The sequence below is a fragment of the Vombatus ursinus genome, unplaced genomic scaffold (assembly GCF_900497805.2).
Source record: "Vombatus ursinus unplaced genomic scaffold, bare-nosed wombat genome assembly UNPS02015358.1, whole genome shotgun sequence".
In the NCBI taxonomy this organism is placed as follows: domain Eukaryota; kingdom Metazoa; phylum Chordata; class Mammalia; order Diprotodontia; family Vombatidae; genus Vombatus; species Vombatus ursinus.
The window spans coordinates 654,523-671,031 of record NW_020955136.1 but is presented as its reverse complement, the minus strand read 5'-3'; the positions used below and the strand labels follow the sequence as shown (position 1 = coordinate 671,031).

Here is a 16,509-nt window from a genome sequence, read left to right as displayed (position 1 = left end):
GGTGTGTGTGTGTGTGTGTGTGTGTGTGTGTGTGTGTGTGTGTGTGTGTGTGTGTGTGTGTGTGTAAGTGTAAATGTGTAAGAGGAGGAGGAGAGCCCAGAGAGAAAATAGTGTTACAGATGCTAAAGGAATAATGATTATAGATTTAGAGCTGGAGGGGACTTTAAAGGCCTTCAAATCCAACTCCCTTGTTTTTTACATGAAGAAACTGAGTCACAGAGAGCCTAAGTGATTTGTCCAAGGTCATACAGCTTTCAAGTATCAGAAGTGGAATCTGAACTAAAGCCTTCAGGACTCCAGGGCCAGGGCTCTACTGCATTGTACTATACTTCCTGAGTGTAGGGGAAGAGAGTGGAGATTGTAAGTTTTTCAGGCTACAAATATTAAAGCAGAATAAAAAAGGTGAATGTATTGAGTGGGTAAGAGATTGTTGGTAACCTTGGAGAGGGCAGCGCTAGAGGCAGAAGCCAGTTGGCCAGGGAGCAAAGAAGTAAGTGGGAGATAAGGAAATCGACACAGTGAGTATAGACTGCTCTTTCTAGAAGTCTGACTACGAAATAGAGAAGATCTTCCATTTTAATATGTTCATCTGAAGCAATGGCAAGGTCAAGTGGAGATATTTTAAGGACGGGAAAGTTTTGAGCAAATTTATAGATGTTGAAGAAGAGCTAGGAGGTTATAAGAGATTGAGGATGAGAGAAAGAGGGGGAGGATCAAAGGGGCAAGATCTGAAAGGAGACAGGAGAGGAGGGAATTAAGAGCAGAAGTGCCAGGGTCAGCCTGGGCATGGTAAGGGCCCAAATCATGGCACAGAGTGGGCATAATGGAGGAAAGGATTAGGATGATGAAGATGGATCTGGGAGGTACAGAGTGGTGGAAAAGAGTCAGTTAAATCACATGGCCTCAGGCAACATCCTTTGCTGAGAAGGGACCAATGGTAGAGGGCATATTGTGGGGAAGAAGAAATTGTTTCTAATCCCTGCTGTGCAGAGTCAGGGACTAACAAAAGAATTGCCCAGTAGTAGTAAAGGCCCACTTGAGATCAAATAATAGAAAATTCTAATAAAACCATTTGGCATAGTCACTGTGACCTTCCTCCTGAGCATTCAGCAGCACACAAAAACAGAAAGCAATGGAAGAGGTAGATAAGGTTAGGATTTAGCAAAGGTATGAAACTGGTAACAGGGCAAGGTATTCAAGTCGAACTGGTCAAGTGTAGAGTTCAAGGCTGTAAAGGAAGGAGAGGAAGACCAGGATAGGGGTGATGGACTGAGAGAAACTGGTGGGCCAAAGGGACTTGAGAACTCAGTGAGGATGAAGGGATAGGTTTTGTTGGAGACAAACGGTGAGAAGAAGATAGAAGATTGTGCTCAGAGAAGAGAATTTCAAAGTTCTGGATCCTCGGGGCGATGGTCAGATCTTGAGTATGACCATCCCTGTGGGTGGATGACTACAGGACTTAAGGAATTTGATTAACTAGAAAACCAGGTATTTAAGGGAACATTGATGTGTATGTTAAAATCTCCCAAATACTAAGACAAGGGTTGGAGTGAATAGGACCCCTGTGACCCTAAATTCCTTGAGAAAGGAAAGAGATTTACCTGGAGTCCAGTATATGAGTGCAATACAGAGTTGGGCCACTTGATAAAGATGGATGGAGAGGAACCACAAAGGTTACTTGGTGATGGTGGCAAAGGGATGATCAGGAAGTGGGCGTAAGGAGTATAACTATTTCTCCTCCAGGCCCAGTGCTTTGGGATCCTGAGAAAAGGCTCATCTGGTACTAGAGAGGGTGGCCAAGGATGAAGTGTTTTCTGGAGAGGGCCTGGTTTCCCTGAGTGTAAGGAGGTAGAAAAGAAATTTAGGATAAAGAGGAATCTGAATAATGAGTGAGGATTTGAGATAGCACAATGGAATGGGAGGCCAGAGAGGGCTGAGGGGAATCTAGATGAGAGGATTTTCACACCCTAGACTTGAATGCACTAATGACTTCAGATAAGGCTCAGAGGTACAGACTAAAGCTTTAGAGAAAGGTTCTGGGTGGTGCTGCTACGGTTTTGGGCTGTTCTTCTGCACAAAGACAGTTGTTAAAGCTAGAGAGGAGTGCCTCAGTTCTGTGAGGCAGGATGTCGGGAAGAAGAAGAGAAGGTTATTCTTGAGGCCCACGGCCTGACAAATACCAACAGCTCGGGGCCAAGAGGAGAAAGAACAAAACAGTCAGTGAAAGAGACACTTGGAGGAGATATTAGGGTGGGAGGAGAAGCAGGAGGGTCAGAGCCTGTACTCTTGGGAATACAACAGAATGATAAGATATGGTTCTTTCCCACTAGGAGCTTATACTGTAGCTGTGGGGCCAGAACACATATAATAGGGTTCAAGAATAATTCAGCTCCTTCCTTCAGGCAGTGCTAGTACAATAGGCTTATAGAAAAGGGTGGTGTCATTATTACATTCTAATATTAGCCAACATTTTGATAGTGCTTTAAGGTTTGCAAAATATTTTATTTACATTATCTCATTCTGTCTTACAGCCCTTGAGAGATGGAGTAGTATTGATAAGCAAAGGAAAAGGGAGAGGGCATTCCAGAGTAATCTTGGCGAAAGGTAGGATTGAAAATAATGGAGAGTGAGGAGCCCAGGCTGGCTGGAGTAGAGGAAGGGTGAAAGATAATAGGGGCTAAGTAGGTGGGGGAGGTCAGAGAAAGGACCTTAAAAGCCCTGTTGCCCTAGAGTTTAGACTCACCATGTGGTAGGACATGTCTCCTCGTAGGTTCTTAAGCAAGGAAGTTTTATGGTAAGCAGTCATGTGGCAGAGGCCACATTAGTGGCCCAATTAGTGGACCCTAGGATGTCCTATAAAGTGATAATACAAGACAAATAGAGTCATGTATTTCATGGTATGTGATTGAATTTACAGATAACTGCGTGAAAATTCTTACAGGACTGACTGAATCATAAATATACTGAGATGATTTTGGCAGGTACAGAACCCCAACATGTTTTTACTAGATGGTGGATTTCTATGTCAACAAAGTATAGCAATCTTAGCCAGCAGTCTTCCTTGGAAGAAGATAGGTGGGAGCTAGTTTGAGTGGAGACAAGGCAATGAGATATTACCTGTATTGGAGTGCTGTGTTCCTGTCAAGAGCAATCAGCAGCTCCCCATCACTGGCTCTATTTATTCACCACCCATTTACTCCTTAATCCATTGCAATCTGGATTCTCTGCCTGGAGCTTGAAATTGTTTCTTAAAGGTCACTGATAATCTCTTACTTAACTAATCTAATGGCCTTGTTTTAGTCCTCATTTTCTTGGACTTCTTTATATGCAACTGTTAACTATTTGATGAGAAGCAAAAGCACTGCCTTTGGAGTCAGAATACCTGGGATCAAATTCTGGCACTGCCATTCCCTATTTATGTGACTTTGGGAAAGTCATGGTAGGCCTCAGTCTCATCTACAGAAGTGAAGGGCTTGGTCTGCATGACCTCTAAGTCCTCTTCCAATCAAGTCCTCCAGTGTTTGATGTCCCATTGAAGAGGTAGAGTGCTGTAATGGAAAGGGCTGTGAATTTCAAGTTAGAGGACCTGGGTTCAAATCCTGACTTTACTTTGGGCAGCCCACTTTCTCACAGAGGAGACACAGCTTTGATCATAACAGCAACATGAAAGGAAACACCCATCGGGGGCGCCATTCCACTTTTTCACATTAACCCTTTAGCATGGCTTACTAAAGTTTCCTTTCTTCCCTCTACTTGATTTTTTTTTCCCCGAGATGATTCTCTGCCTCAGATGTTTCAATATGTAAACACCAAGGGTCTCTCATCAGAACTATTAGACAACTAGCATTTCCAGAGGAGATTCCAGAGTAGAAACACCGAGAGGCAAAGTCATGGAACAGCTGTACCTGTCCCAATCTCTCTAGGATTTGGAGCTAATGTGATTGGTTATTGGAAGACTCTGACCTTGTTCTAGATTCCTAGAAGCTTCCTCTTACTCTCTTCAAAAGTGTTCTATAATTTGGGGTCAGCTTCAACTACCCAGCCAGAGCTTTCTTTCATCTTGGCTTGCATTTGACATGGCCTTTAAAGCCAAAATGTACAGAAGGATTAGAGGCATTTTTTTAAACATCTGTTTTGGTTACGCTATCAAATGCACTGTAAGATCTTTGACACAGTTCCTTTGCTCACAAAGTATTATGGATGTTTAACTACAAGGCTAGAAAGCTTCAAAATACACCTTCACCCACGTTCACCAATCTTGCTGGGAGGTTTTTAGAGCAATCAACAATCATCATTATACATAATGTTATGTAGTGATGTCAAGTTAAGATTTAGTCATACCTTATTCCATTGCTCTGGAGACTGATTCATTTTATAAAGTATTTAAAACATTTCAGGCCTCCTCTCACCTTAATCTTTCAAAACAACTTCTTCATTCTACCAACACTGGGTTGTGACCCTTTGGGGGCAGTCTCCACTGAAGATCACAGAAGCATCAAACAACACTGTCCCTTGGATAGGCCAGTTGTAAGCTAGTTTCGCCTTCACTGGTTGCCTATAGACCACTTGGAGGTCAGTAGTAGCATTCACAGTGAGTCGACTAATGATGCATTTTGCAAATTTTGTAAATTCAAGTCCCTCCAAATCTTCATACACATATAAATGGAACCTAGTTCATATTCCAATGTATCTGTGGTCTCAGGGATGTGGGTAGCACATATTATCTCCCCAGGTTGACTAGAATTAGCTCCTAGAGAACAGACTTTTTTGCCTTTCTTTGAATCCCCAGTGCTTAGCACAATACCTGGAACATAGGAAGTGCTTAATAAATGCTTACTGACTTGACTTCTGTCCACTTTTTTACTTATTACTTACACTCATGGCTGATGATGTATCAAAAAGTGATACAGTCCATTTGTTTGTCTGGTATGGCAGTACTTGAAGTTCACTTGACATTTGGTCCTAGCTAACAATAACATGAGAGATTTAGCTTTAGCAGATCATTGGGAAATCATTTCAATACCCAATGTAAGACTACTTAAAAGTTTGAAGTAATTGTAATTCAAATTGTAAATATGAAATAATTACATTTGTAGTTTTCAGCATAACTGTTATTTTGATTTAGCAAGTAAGATGAAAACTGGCAAAACTGATATTAATGGAAAGCTTATCCAACTCAATCTGGATTATTCCTTGGCCTTCAGCTTCCTTTACCCTTCTACGGAACCCAGAAAATGGCTGTATTTTATGCACACATTTAGCAGGGTGAATTGAAACCAGATGTCTTCATTTCTCATAGTCTCTGCATTGATTTAATCTCCTGTGTTCACCAGTATTTAATAAGTAATCTAAGAAACTACTGATTGTGTTTAATGCACATTCATTAATCTTTCAGTAGAGCAAAAAAAAAAAAATAAGCACATGCTGATGTTAATGCTTGTAAAATGAGGCACTGTTTTTAGGGCTCTCTCTTATTCTACCTCTTCCTCCTAATCTCTTGGTGTATATGACAGAAGATTTTGAGTTTAGCAGGTATTTTAAAATGAACTTTGACTATATAAAAGGAAATGCATACTTAAAAGATTAATTAATTAAATTAATTAAAAGGGGAATTCTTAAGGAATAGAAGGAGCAGTTAATAGGTTTCTCCACCCAAGTAGTAACTCATAGCTTATTTTTGTTTGTTTTATAATTATTTTTTTCAAATGAAAATCTGCCTTCTCTCCCTCCCATAGCCCCCCCATCCCTGTTGAGAAAGCAAGAAAAACAAAGACTTTGTTACAAACACGTATAGTTGACCATGCCTACATCTATATCTATCTTACTCTATATACAGAGAGAGAGTTCCAAATTCTTTCAAATTTATCTGTCTTTACAATATTGTTCTTATTGTATAAATTGTTCTCCTGGTTCTGCTCACTTCACTTTGAATTAGTTCATACAGTTCCTTCCAGGTTTTCCTAAAACCTCGTCATTTCTAATAGCACAATAGTATGCCATAACTTGTTCGGCCATTCTCCAGTTAGTGTGCATCCCCATAGTTTTCGGTGCTTTGCTTTCACAAAAAGAGCTGCTATAAACATTTTTGTACATATGCGTCCTTTTCCTTGATCTTTTTGAGGTAGTAGATCTAATAGCATATCCCTGGGTCAAAGAGGATGCACAAGTTAATCGTCTTCAGGAGCCTAGTTCCTAATTGCTTTTCAGAATGATCGGACTAGTTGAGAGCTCCACCCCCAGGCCAGCAATGTAGCTGTTTTCCCACAGCCTCTCCAGCATTTAGAGTCCGAAAGATTGTAAAGAGATTACATTTTTTCCTGACCAGTAGGTAAAGATGGCTTTCTTCACAGCTCATAGGGCTGTAATCTTGGAGAATAGGCTTATGGGAAGAGGGGGGTCAAGGGAGAGGGGAGAGTATGGACTAATTTAGACTAAAGAATGGAATGGAAGCCTCATGTTTCTCCCACAGTTCAGTCCAGCTTACTCAATAATTGTACCTCAGGGCCTCCTTTAGCCCTATTGTCAGAGGAAGAAAGAACAAGAATGCCCCCCAACGTGGTCAATGGGCAGAACAAGTTTGAGGAAGGCGGGTAAGGGATGAGAAGGGAAGCATGCTTCAACATTGGGAGAAAAAAAAAATTAGGATAACCCTGCTCTCCTTCAGTCATCTTTTTCAACTTCAACCTTGGCCCAACATTTTGGAACAGTCTAAGTAAGTTGAAGGGAGGCATTTACTTTAAGAGGAGGGAGAGGATCCTCAAGCAAATCAAAGAGGCCATAAGAATAGAAGAAAAAAAGCCCTGGATAATTTGCACTCAAGTTCTGAAACGGATGCACACAAACATTGAGAGCCAACAGTGGCTTATGAAGTAGCAGTTATCATTAAAGGCTGTCAGTTGGCAAATATTTTGCTTGATCAGCTTTACAAATTTAACATCAATTAAGGTGGTTCCTTATGACCATCCATTCTGGTACACCTTTTCAAAGAGTTCCTAAAAGGTTTTACTGGAGGAGACAGGATTGGATGAGGAATGAGGCGCCCCTGGTTCTAGTCTCCATTCTGCCAGGAAACTTCAATGTGACCTTGGGCTTTGGACCTTTGAAGTTCTTTACTTGTTAGGAGCCCGATTTCCTCTCCTGCACAATGCTGGGATGGGACCAAATGATCTTTAGGCTTCCTTTCAAGTCCAACATTCTCTTTATCTGTGCCTCTATAAATAATCCAACCATTTACAGAAAACAATAAATAGTTTTTATGAAGACTGGAGGAAGGGGAAAGGTGGGAAAGTATGATGGCCCTGAGAAGTATAGGACAAGTCAGAAGGAATTCTCTATATTTGAGTAACAATATAATTGCAAATGAAAACCATTTGAGCAGCTGGGGAGGACTTCTTGGAGTAGAGGCTTGTTCTATTGGGTAGACTGCTGGCTCCTCCACAGATGTGAGGGATGCCTCTTGGCTGAGAGCCAGTGGACTGGAGGGGAGATCATTTTCAGATGAGGCCAATGTGTTGCTTTGTTTTGTTAAAAGAGAGGGTGCGTTAGGGAGCAGGGATTGATGGAGACACCAAAAAAGGGAAAGAAGGATCAAGAAAGTAAAAACTATGGATGTGAAATGAAAAAGTTGAGAAGAGAATAAACTTGGCAATTTTGTCACTCTTATTTTACTCTGTGCACTTTACAAACTAACACGTCCATGATTTCATATGTGATCCTCTTTTGTTCTTTGCATACCCAAATGTTCATGTTTTTGATAGTGATATTTATAAGAAACAGATAAAAAACAAATGTAAGTGTCAAACCAAGCCTGAATCTGGTCTGGGGCCTCAGAGGAATCAATGGCTTTCAAAATACAAATAAAATCAGAGGGATTCACCATGTCTTCCTCTGCTCTACTCTGTCTACGGACATGCCCATTTCATTTCAGGTGTGAGAAGTTCAGAATAGGTTTTATTTTTTTTTCCCAAAGGAATTAATTTGAAGAGATGTGGGGAAAACATCGTACATCATAATGGGATCTTTTTCATATCCAAAGTATTAGCTGCTTGGTAGCTAACTACCTTGGGCTGTAGCTGATTTGTAAAGTAATTCAAAATGACCTTTCTTTATTACCAGTAAACTTTGTATTGCCTTCCCTTTTCAATGCCTCTAGCACCATGACTGCAAACTCAGTTTTAATTACATCGTCTTATTGCAGTGTTAAAAAATATTAAGTAAAAAGATCTGCTGAGTCTTTCAGTCAGTCAGTCATTTAATAAGTATTTGTTAAGTGCCTACTGTGTGCCAGTGACTATGCTACCCTGCCCTTGAGGAGCTGGAATTCTAATGAATGCACCTTGAATTATTCTGTCTAATGGATCATTTATTGCCAAACAATGTAGGCAAGACAGATAGTAATTGAAAGCATAATGGCCTCCGGGCCAGGAGAAACCTAGGTTTGAATCCTGCCTCTGCTACTTTCTTGCCATCACTTTACTTTGGGGTGGGGGCTTTAATTTCCTCATCTGGAAAATAGAAATGAGTATCTGTAATCACTTCACCAAGTAGCTGGCCAGGCTCAAAGTGAAGGGTAGAGTCTTTATGATGGTTTGCAAACAGGACACTAGAAAAAGGTTTGTTTCCTTTTTTATCCCAAAAAAGAAAGTGAAGAATGAAGTCATATACGCAGACACCTGGCCACATACATACAAAAGATCAGACTTCAAATAATGCCTATAAACAGAAGCTGTTAGCACAGTCTAGTGTTGAGGTCCTGTTTACACCGCTCTAATCCACTGGGCATCCCCTTCAGCAACCTCCTGAGTCCCTTTGCTACATCACTGTTTCCACATGGGTGTCTTGTGTCCTCAATGACATAAACTCCAAAAGGGCACCGAACATGTCTCATACTCCTTTTGCAAGCCAAGAAAATGGGAGGCACTGATGATAAATACTTATTGAATGATGGCTCGTGACGTCCATTGCATGTTGCTGAGCAAAATGCCAAGAATGCCGCTTGTCTCTTTCAGCCCGACACTGCCGCCGCCTGCCCCTGAGCCTGTCGTCATTCCCTCCAGTGGGGGGTCTGGAAGCTCCAGTGAATCTGACAGCAGTTCTGAGTCTGATTCTGACAGCGAGAGCACCTCTAGCGACAGCGAGGGCAATGAGGAATCCCGCAGCAACACGCCCGAGGTAACTGACTCCCTGCCCAGCGCTGGGCATGCAAGGCCTAGTTTGTGTAAACCCCAGCCCCGCTCCCAGTTGGGTTTCCTTTCCTTTTTTCTTCCACTCATGTCATTCAGTTGCTTTTTTTCTTTGCATAGTGGGCAGAGAGCTGAATTCAAAATCAAGAGACTTGGTTTTAATGGCTGTTCTGATATTAGCTGTGTGCCCCTGATCCGTTTACTTAACCTCTCTGGGCCACAGTTTCTTTATCTGTAAGATGGGAATAATAATATTTGCATAACTCCCATCTCAAAGGAGTATTTTGAGGAATGTGCTTTGCAAAACTTAAATTATATAACTGTGCGTTCTCTTTATTAGTGCATAGAGGACTGGCTTTGGAGTCAGGAAGACTTGAGTTCCAGTCCTTCCTCTGTGTAGCTGTGTGACCACAGTCAAGTCCCTTGACCTCTCAGGTCCTGGGTAGCTCTCTAAGACAAAGGATCTAGGTTTGCAAGGGTCTGTGAACTTGGGTAGAAAAAAAGAAATTCAATCTTCATTTTCACCAACGTCTAACTGAAATTTAGCATTTCCTTTAATTATTTAAAAACATTATTTTGAGGAGTCTATAGGATTCCCCAGATTGCCAAAGGGGACCATAACACAAAATATTCCCTAGATACTACACAAGGCCTATCTTAGCCCATAGGAAGTATTTTTTAAGTGGAGGTGTAGGGCCTTATCATGTAATGCTGTGTTGCTTTGTAAACCAAGTCCCAAAATAAGTACAGAAGGGTTTGTTAGCTGTAGGCTGGCCTTTGTTCAGGAATTCCTTAGCTATGTCAACTCATGAAAGGATGGTGGAAGTATGTGAGCAGCGCCATCTCATAAAAAAGTGAAAAGCAACGGATGGAAAGGAGAAAAACCCCCACTTTACAAATAGTGTGGCACAAGACCCCATTACATAGAGATTCCTTGAGGGATGAAACTGGAGTGAGGACAAGAGATGAAAAAGAGAAAAGATCTGAAAGATGTTTTATACCAAATTATTTTTGCCATCAAAGATAGCGGAGCCAGCCTATTTTAACTTCACCATCAACAGTTGACCCAGTTGTTCCCTGAGAGGAAACAGAAATGGTACTAAAGAAAACAGAGGGGAAAAGCAGTTGAATTAGCTCAGAGCTTCATGGGGAGCACAGAAACCTGGGAAAGATGACTTGGAGGCACCTGGGTGACTGGATAAGACAGGAGAAACCATTGCAGACTAAGGGAACTGCCATGACATGGAAGCAGGAGTGAGCGGTGTGTACTTGGGGGATGGTGAGTGGACATCACTAGGGTACTGCACCTGTAGTGGTGATATATTACAGGGAACCTTAAAAGTGAGGTAGTAACTGAGTCTGTGCTTTTGCTTTCTTCAGCCAAGTGTCAGTATGCTGAGGACACTGCTGGCTTCCAATGTCAAATGAATTTTGTGTTGTTTTGCCACCCATAGCCAGAGCCTCCTTCAACCAACAAGTGGCAGCTCGACAAATGGCTGAACAAAGTGAACCCTCATAACAAGACCATTATAAGCAACCAAAATGAGACTTCCAACGAGAACAGTTCTCTACTTTCCATCGCTCCACAAACTGAAGTACAGAATAAGGGCAAAGTCAATCCTGGCCTATTCCAGATCGAACCCAAAGAGAGGCCCCTCCTGAGCCCTCTCCGGGAGAAGGCTCGACAACGGCTTATCCAGAAACCACCTCCTCCTGTAGAGGCCAAAAACTCCAGGCAGAAGTCGCCCGCTCAAAACGAAGCAGCCTCACAAAGGCCCATAGGCAAAAAGCAACCCCAAAAGGTCGAAAGGACACCCAGCACTGAAGAATGCCCCTGGCCTAGACCAAATATTCAGCCCAGCAACACTCCCAAAGAAAAAGACACACTGGAACACCCAGAGCAGGCCAAAGCACGGAACAGAGCAGCAGTTGGAAAACTGGCCCCAAGGAAAGAACCCAAACTTACTGCAGCATTTATTGCTGAAAAGAAGAAGTTCAGAGGCCCTGGAAAAATTGTCCCCAAGTCTCGAGAATTTGTGGAAACTGATTCCTCAACTTCAGACTCAAACACTGACCAAGACGAAGCCTTACAGGTCAAAGCGGTGCCTCCTGGTCCTTCACTGACCAATGCCATCAAACCTAAGGAGGCTCCAGGCAACAGCATCATCGGTGTCAGCACTTTAACCAGAAGCAGCAGCAGCAGCCTCTGTATGGACGTCACCACCAATGAGGTGGAGGAACAGCTTTTCTCACCTCTGCGCATTGTGCAAACGGAACTTCTGTCCCCAATACGTGATTATGACGACACTAAAGCACTTTGGGTCAAAATAGATCTTGGCTTACTGTCTAGAGTGCCTGGCCAAGACCCACCTGAAACCACTTCTGCCAAGTCTGAGCCCAGAGAGAATAACACAAAACCACCACAACCACAAACACAACCACCACAGTTCCCCCAGTCCCGAGAGTCACCTGGCCCTTCATTTGCTGAGAAGATGCCTGCCAAGAACAAGAGGAAATACAAGGTAGGTCATCTAAGGGTGGGAATGAGTGGCTAGGTGGGCTGCCCATTGTTCAAGGTCAGCCCCAAGGGCTGCATCCATTTAGGACAGTATTGCCTTTTATAAGGAATAAAGTAGGATTAGGGTATTTGCCCTGCTGACAAGTTGTAGTCCCCAGGTTAGTCAGGAATGGCAGTTGCATTCTCTGCCAAGGGAAAGAAATGGACAGAGAGTTGGTTCCCCCTCCCCTGGGTCTTCACACCCCCCCTCACCTGAGGTTTAGAGCCTGAGAGGTACTCTCTGCTTTCCTGACTTCCTCATCGTCTCCCCTCCATGGAAGCCACAGATTGTCAAAATGGCCAAATTTTTTAAAAGTTCTACCCCCTTCTTCCTTCCTCACTATCTGCAGAGACACAGAGGTGCATCAGAACTACCTTTTCCTGATGAGCATTCACATACCTACAACACATTCCACTTTGGCTCTCCTTGCTCTAGGCAGAGACAAAATTCCAAGCGACAGTGATCTTTGGGATGCTGTTTGTTTATGAATAGCACAGAAAACCTAGAGCAGAGTGGCTAAATGCAAGGTTGGGGAGCCTCGGTTTCTATGGTTGTTTTGGCTTGTGATAACCCCATATCTCATAGGGCAGACAAGAGGTACCCTGAAAATGAAGCATAGAACAAACTTTTCAATGACAAATAATATATTCTTGAAATTTTTTTTCCTTGATTAAATCAGCACATGATGGTGCTACGTTTTCAGATTATTTCTCAGAAAAAAAGGCAAATTAACATCATGGCTTTTAACTAGTGAGGAGGTACTCAGTAATGCTCCCCCCATTACCTTCAGGAGGGCTGCAGAGGAGGCAGGAAAGACTCTCATTCTCTATCTCCTAAGCATCCTGTCCATAAGAGAGCTGCTGTACTGCCCAACAGAGGAATCTTGATGCCTTCTGAAAACATTAATTTCATTTCAGGGATGGGGGAAGGGTAGGAAAGGAACATCTCTGATTTGCACACATATCTGTGATCAGTGCAAAACTTCAGAGCCTGTTGACTGTATTGCAATTGACAGAAATTCTGTGGCAGATAAACCTGGAGCTCTATTCTTAGTTAAAATGGCCACCTCCAGTAGAGTAAGTTTAAGTTATGGGCACCCCAGAAAAGATCCCATGCTCTTTGTGGATTGCCCTAGCACCATCCCAGTTTTACCTTTTCTGTCACTACCAGCATACTAGCTCTCTACTTGGACAAGCTTTGTACCTGGGGCTACAGCTTTGGTTCTATACTGTTCATTTGGGGAACATCATGAGAGAGAAAAGAGGCAAGCTGAATGTTACCATATCCATCACATGCCCAAATCAGGCACTCACACTATCTGTACTGCCTGATGTTTGGCTGGTCACATGGAGTTGCCATACCAAAGGCACCTTTAATTATATAAGCATCTCTGACTCACCCACTCCATAATCCTATTTATAAAAAGCAATCTGCCCTAACCTTAGACCGTACTATTCCCTCTAAGTAGAATGTTGATGTAGATCCTGTGTGATTCCCGCTTTCTTTTTTATTAAAGCCATCTGACCCTTTGGACTTGTTCACGGAGAACAAGAAGCAACGGCTAGAACACATTCCACCTTCCTGCCTGCTCCCACCTTGCATTTCACCAATACCCAGTAGTCACAGATTCCCAACCACTAAAGAGTAAGTTTGGTTTGTTTCTTTGTGCATTAATTCTATTAAGTGTTCTAAAGAACTTTAAGCTTTAAGTTCTAAAGAGTTGGGGGGGACCCCATCCGAGAGGAGCTGCAGGTAAAAGATGGGCATCCCTCAACACAACTGGTGCTCTTGTACCATCTCACAGAACCACTGCATAAGCCCCAAATGGCATTTGTCCCAAAGCAGAACAGAAATAAGTGACGTAACACAGGCCAACGTTAATACTTCTACCCCATCGACCAAATGACCCAGCAACCAACAATCTCCAGTGGCAGTTTTGATTAAGCAGATCACTTCCCCCGAAAAAGTAACTCCTTGTTGCCCTATCTTGAGTTCTCAAACAGTGTGGCTCTGTTTGGGGGAGAGAACAGTTGATAAGAAGACAGAATCAATGGCTCTCTCAGGCCTTAATGAAAAGCAGTCAGGTGGGGCTGGGGACAAACAAGGGGGAAAGCTGCTGCTTTAAATGACACTTAGTTTTCTGCACCTTTTTGATCACCCACAACAGGCAGGACGCATGCAAGCTGTGACATTTTCATTGTCTGCCAATCAGCCTCCTCCCCTTCTTCCTCCAGCTGCATAAACTTTCCAGTGCAAAGTCCAGCCCTCTGTTCATCCCTGATATTTGGACTATATTCCTTCCTGGATTCTAAATCTAACTTAACTAACAGTCATGCCAGCTGCTTAAAGTATCCAGCCTGGATAATTATTGCCATAGTCATTCAGAAGTGAAGATGACTTCCATCAAATGCCAGTCCCTGAGCCTATTAGTAGCCCCCAGCCTAGCACCAGTCTGGCAAAATGCTCACAGCACTGGATTTCCCAGCTTGTTGTTTAGGAGCAATGAGTTGGCATAGATCTCATCTGCCACTGTTTACACACTTCAGCTTTCTCACTGCTTATACCTCCCTGGTTCCCTCCCCCCCTTTGCCAGCTCCCACTTCCCCAGTAGAATACTGCACGCTCAGAACAAAGGGAGCTCCACCTTTACTCCATGAGGCCTTGGGATAGAGAGGGAAGCACATTCTGGAGCGCCCCCTCCAAATCTGCCAGGGTTCCAAGGCATGCGCTGCCAGGCTTGAACCATTCCAAGACATCTTCTAGAGGAAGGAAAGTATTCGAGTCCAGAACCAGCAGCCATAGACTTAGAAAAATTTAGACGATGTCTGAGGCCAGTCAGGATAATGAGGTTCTGAAAAGGGAAATTGCTCATGCAGAATTCCTGCAGGTAATGAATATTACTGCCACAGCCCTAGATGCTTGGTCTTTTACTCCCTTCATTTCCCCCAACTGTCCTTTTTCATAAGCAAATCATTTATGTATTTCTTGCTATGCCATGTGTAGGGGGTTTAAACCTGAAAATAGAGGCAGTTTCTCTGAGCAAACATCTCATTTACCATAATATCTTTCTATTCTCTCTAAATATCCATGAGTAGGGGGGACCTAGGATCTCTTGCTATTTGGGAGGAGAGGGAAAGGGACAGAAGAAGAAAATGGGTCTACTTTGTCATTTAAAAACCACCAATCAGAATATAAGATATCAGTGGAATAAATGGGGTGAAAGAAATAATTTCTCTCTCTGAAGGCTTTCCCTCTAAGCAACCATTCTTCTCTGTACATCCATAGCTCACTGATGCTTTCCATGAAAGCCTTGGAAAGCCGCTGGAGACCAAGGGCTCTTTTTCACATGGAGAAGATGATCTTAGGTCTTTGCTAGGACCTAAAGACTCACCCTGCTGGGGGAGTTGTTCCCTGTCATCAAAGGGGGAATGGCTGCTTTACCCACTTCTCCTCTGGGAGCCAGCTGACGATCAGAGTAAGGAAAATGAGTGTTCTAGGACATCATCGCTGATGCTGCTAGAATACGCCCATCATTGAAGGACTTCTACAAAGTAAAATGCCCCAAGCCCCAGGTTGTCAGGTCTCCTCCCCAATGTGCTCCAGTGGACCTTAGTGGACCTATGTAATGTGCAGAGGGGAGGAGCCAACCCTCCATGATGACTGTGTCTGCCCTACTATTACGGCCCACGGGACCAGAAGCAGAGGGAAACCTCTGCTAACTCCTCTGTGCTAAGGCTATCCGTGATAGCTGTATGCAGAGATTTCTAAAGCTCAGCTACCTGTGTATTCCTTGGGCTTGGCTTGGCCCTGTATTTTGGAGAGCTTCACAAGCTTATGTTAGAGATCATTTTGATCACACATCATGACTGCTTTAAAATTACTTCTATTGGGGAAAACGGTTTGTTTTTTTTTTTTTTAAACTAATGTCAATTTTTTAAAAATTATTTTTAGCCAGTTATAATAATGGTAAAAACACTTAAAGGGATTTTAAATTCTTCAGCGTGGTGGGAGCTGTCACTGGGGGCTAGACAAGAGATAGAGAGAGGATGACTGGCAAATTTGTGCAACCCCAATGAACTGACTTGTTCATCTTTGATTTGCTGCTGGGAGATATTGGAAATCTATATCTTCTGACACTGACTGAAGTTGACCAAGAGGAAAACAGAATTCTTGTTGACTTAATTTGCTACCGAAAATTTTTGTCAATAATCACGGAAAGCAAATGACTGTTCAGTGCAATATCAGTTGTGCAAGAAAAAAATGAAAATTCAAGTAATCCTCATTGATTAGACTAAAACAGTAACTAAAATAAAAATCCATGCCTGCATTCCTATCAGAAATAACTACCAGGGCCTAAAGTCCTTTATTGAGTTGTGTGTGGTTTTTTTTTTTTTTTTTTTTTTTTTTTTTTTTGGTGGCCTTGGTTCTTTGGGCAGATTGCCCATTTCTACAAGTTCTAAAATAAGGTGTGCTTGTATTTGAAAATACACAGTTTTGCTACGACTAAAAGAGACATATTCTGGAAAGTGGGGTGCCTCAGATTTGGCTGTCAGTCTGTCTGGGGCCTTTTGAGTCAAGTGTTTATGATGTTTTATTGCTGAGGCAAACAGTTTTCTTCACCTGAATTTGCCATCTTTTCCCATAGGTATATGTGGAATGTGTGCACATCTATCTTAAGAAAAGCTCTCTCAGCTCATTAATCCCATCATTTACTTAGTGCTTCTGCTGAGAAGTTCTACTTCAAAATAAGGAGAAATCTTCCTTTTAAA

General features: G+C 42.6%; 1 protein-coding gene across 6 annotated transcripts in view; it reads left to right on the top strand.

Annotated features, from left to right (window-relative positions):
• AFF2 (AF4/FMR2 family member 2) overlaps positions 1-16,509 on the top strand; it is a 512,420-nt gene that overhangs the window by 463,878 nt on the left and 32,033 nt on the right. For all 6 annotated transcript variants that reach the window (XM_027847190.1, XM_027847189.1, XM_027847188.1 and 3 more), the window contains 3 exons: positions 9,009-9,171; positions 10,637-11,704; positions 13,257-13,384. In XM_027847190.1, coding sequence (XP_027702991.1) covers positions 9,009-9,171; positions 10,637-11,704; positions 13,257-13,384 — 1,359 coding nt within the window. The remainder of the gene's footprint in view (positions 1-9,008; positions 9,172-10,636; positions 11,705-13,256; positions 13,385-16,509) is intronic.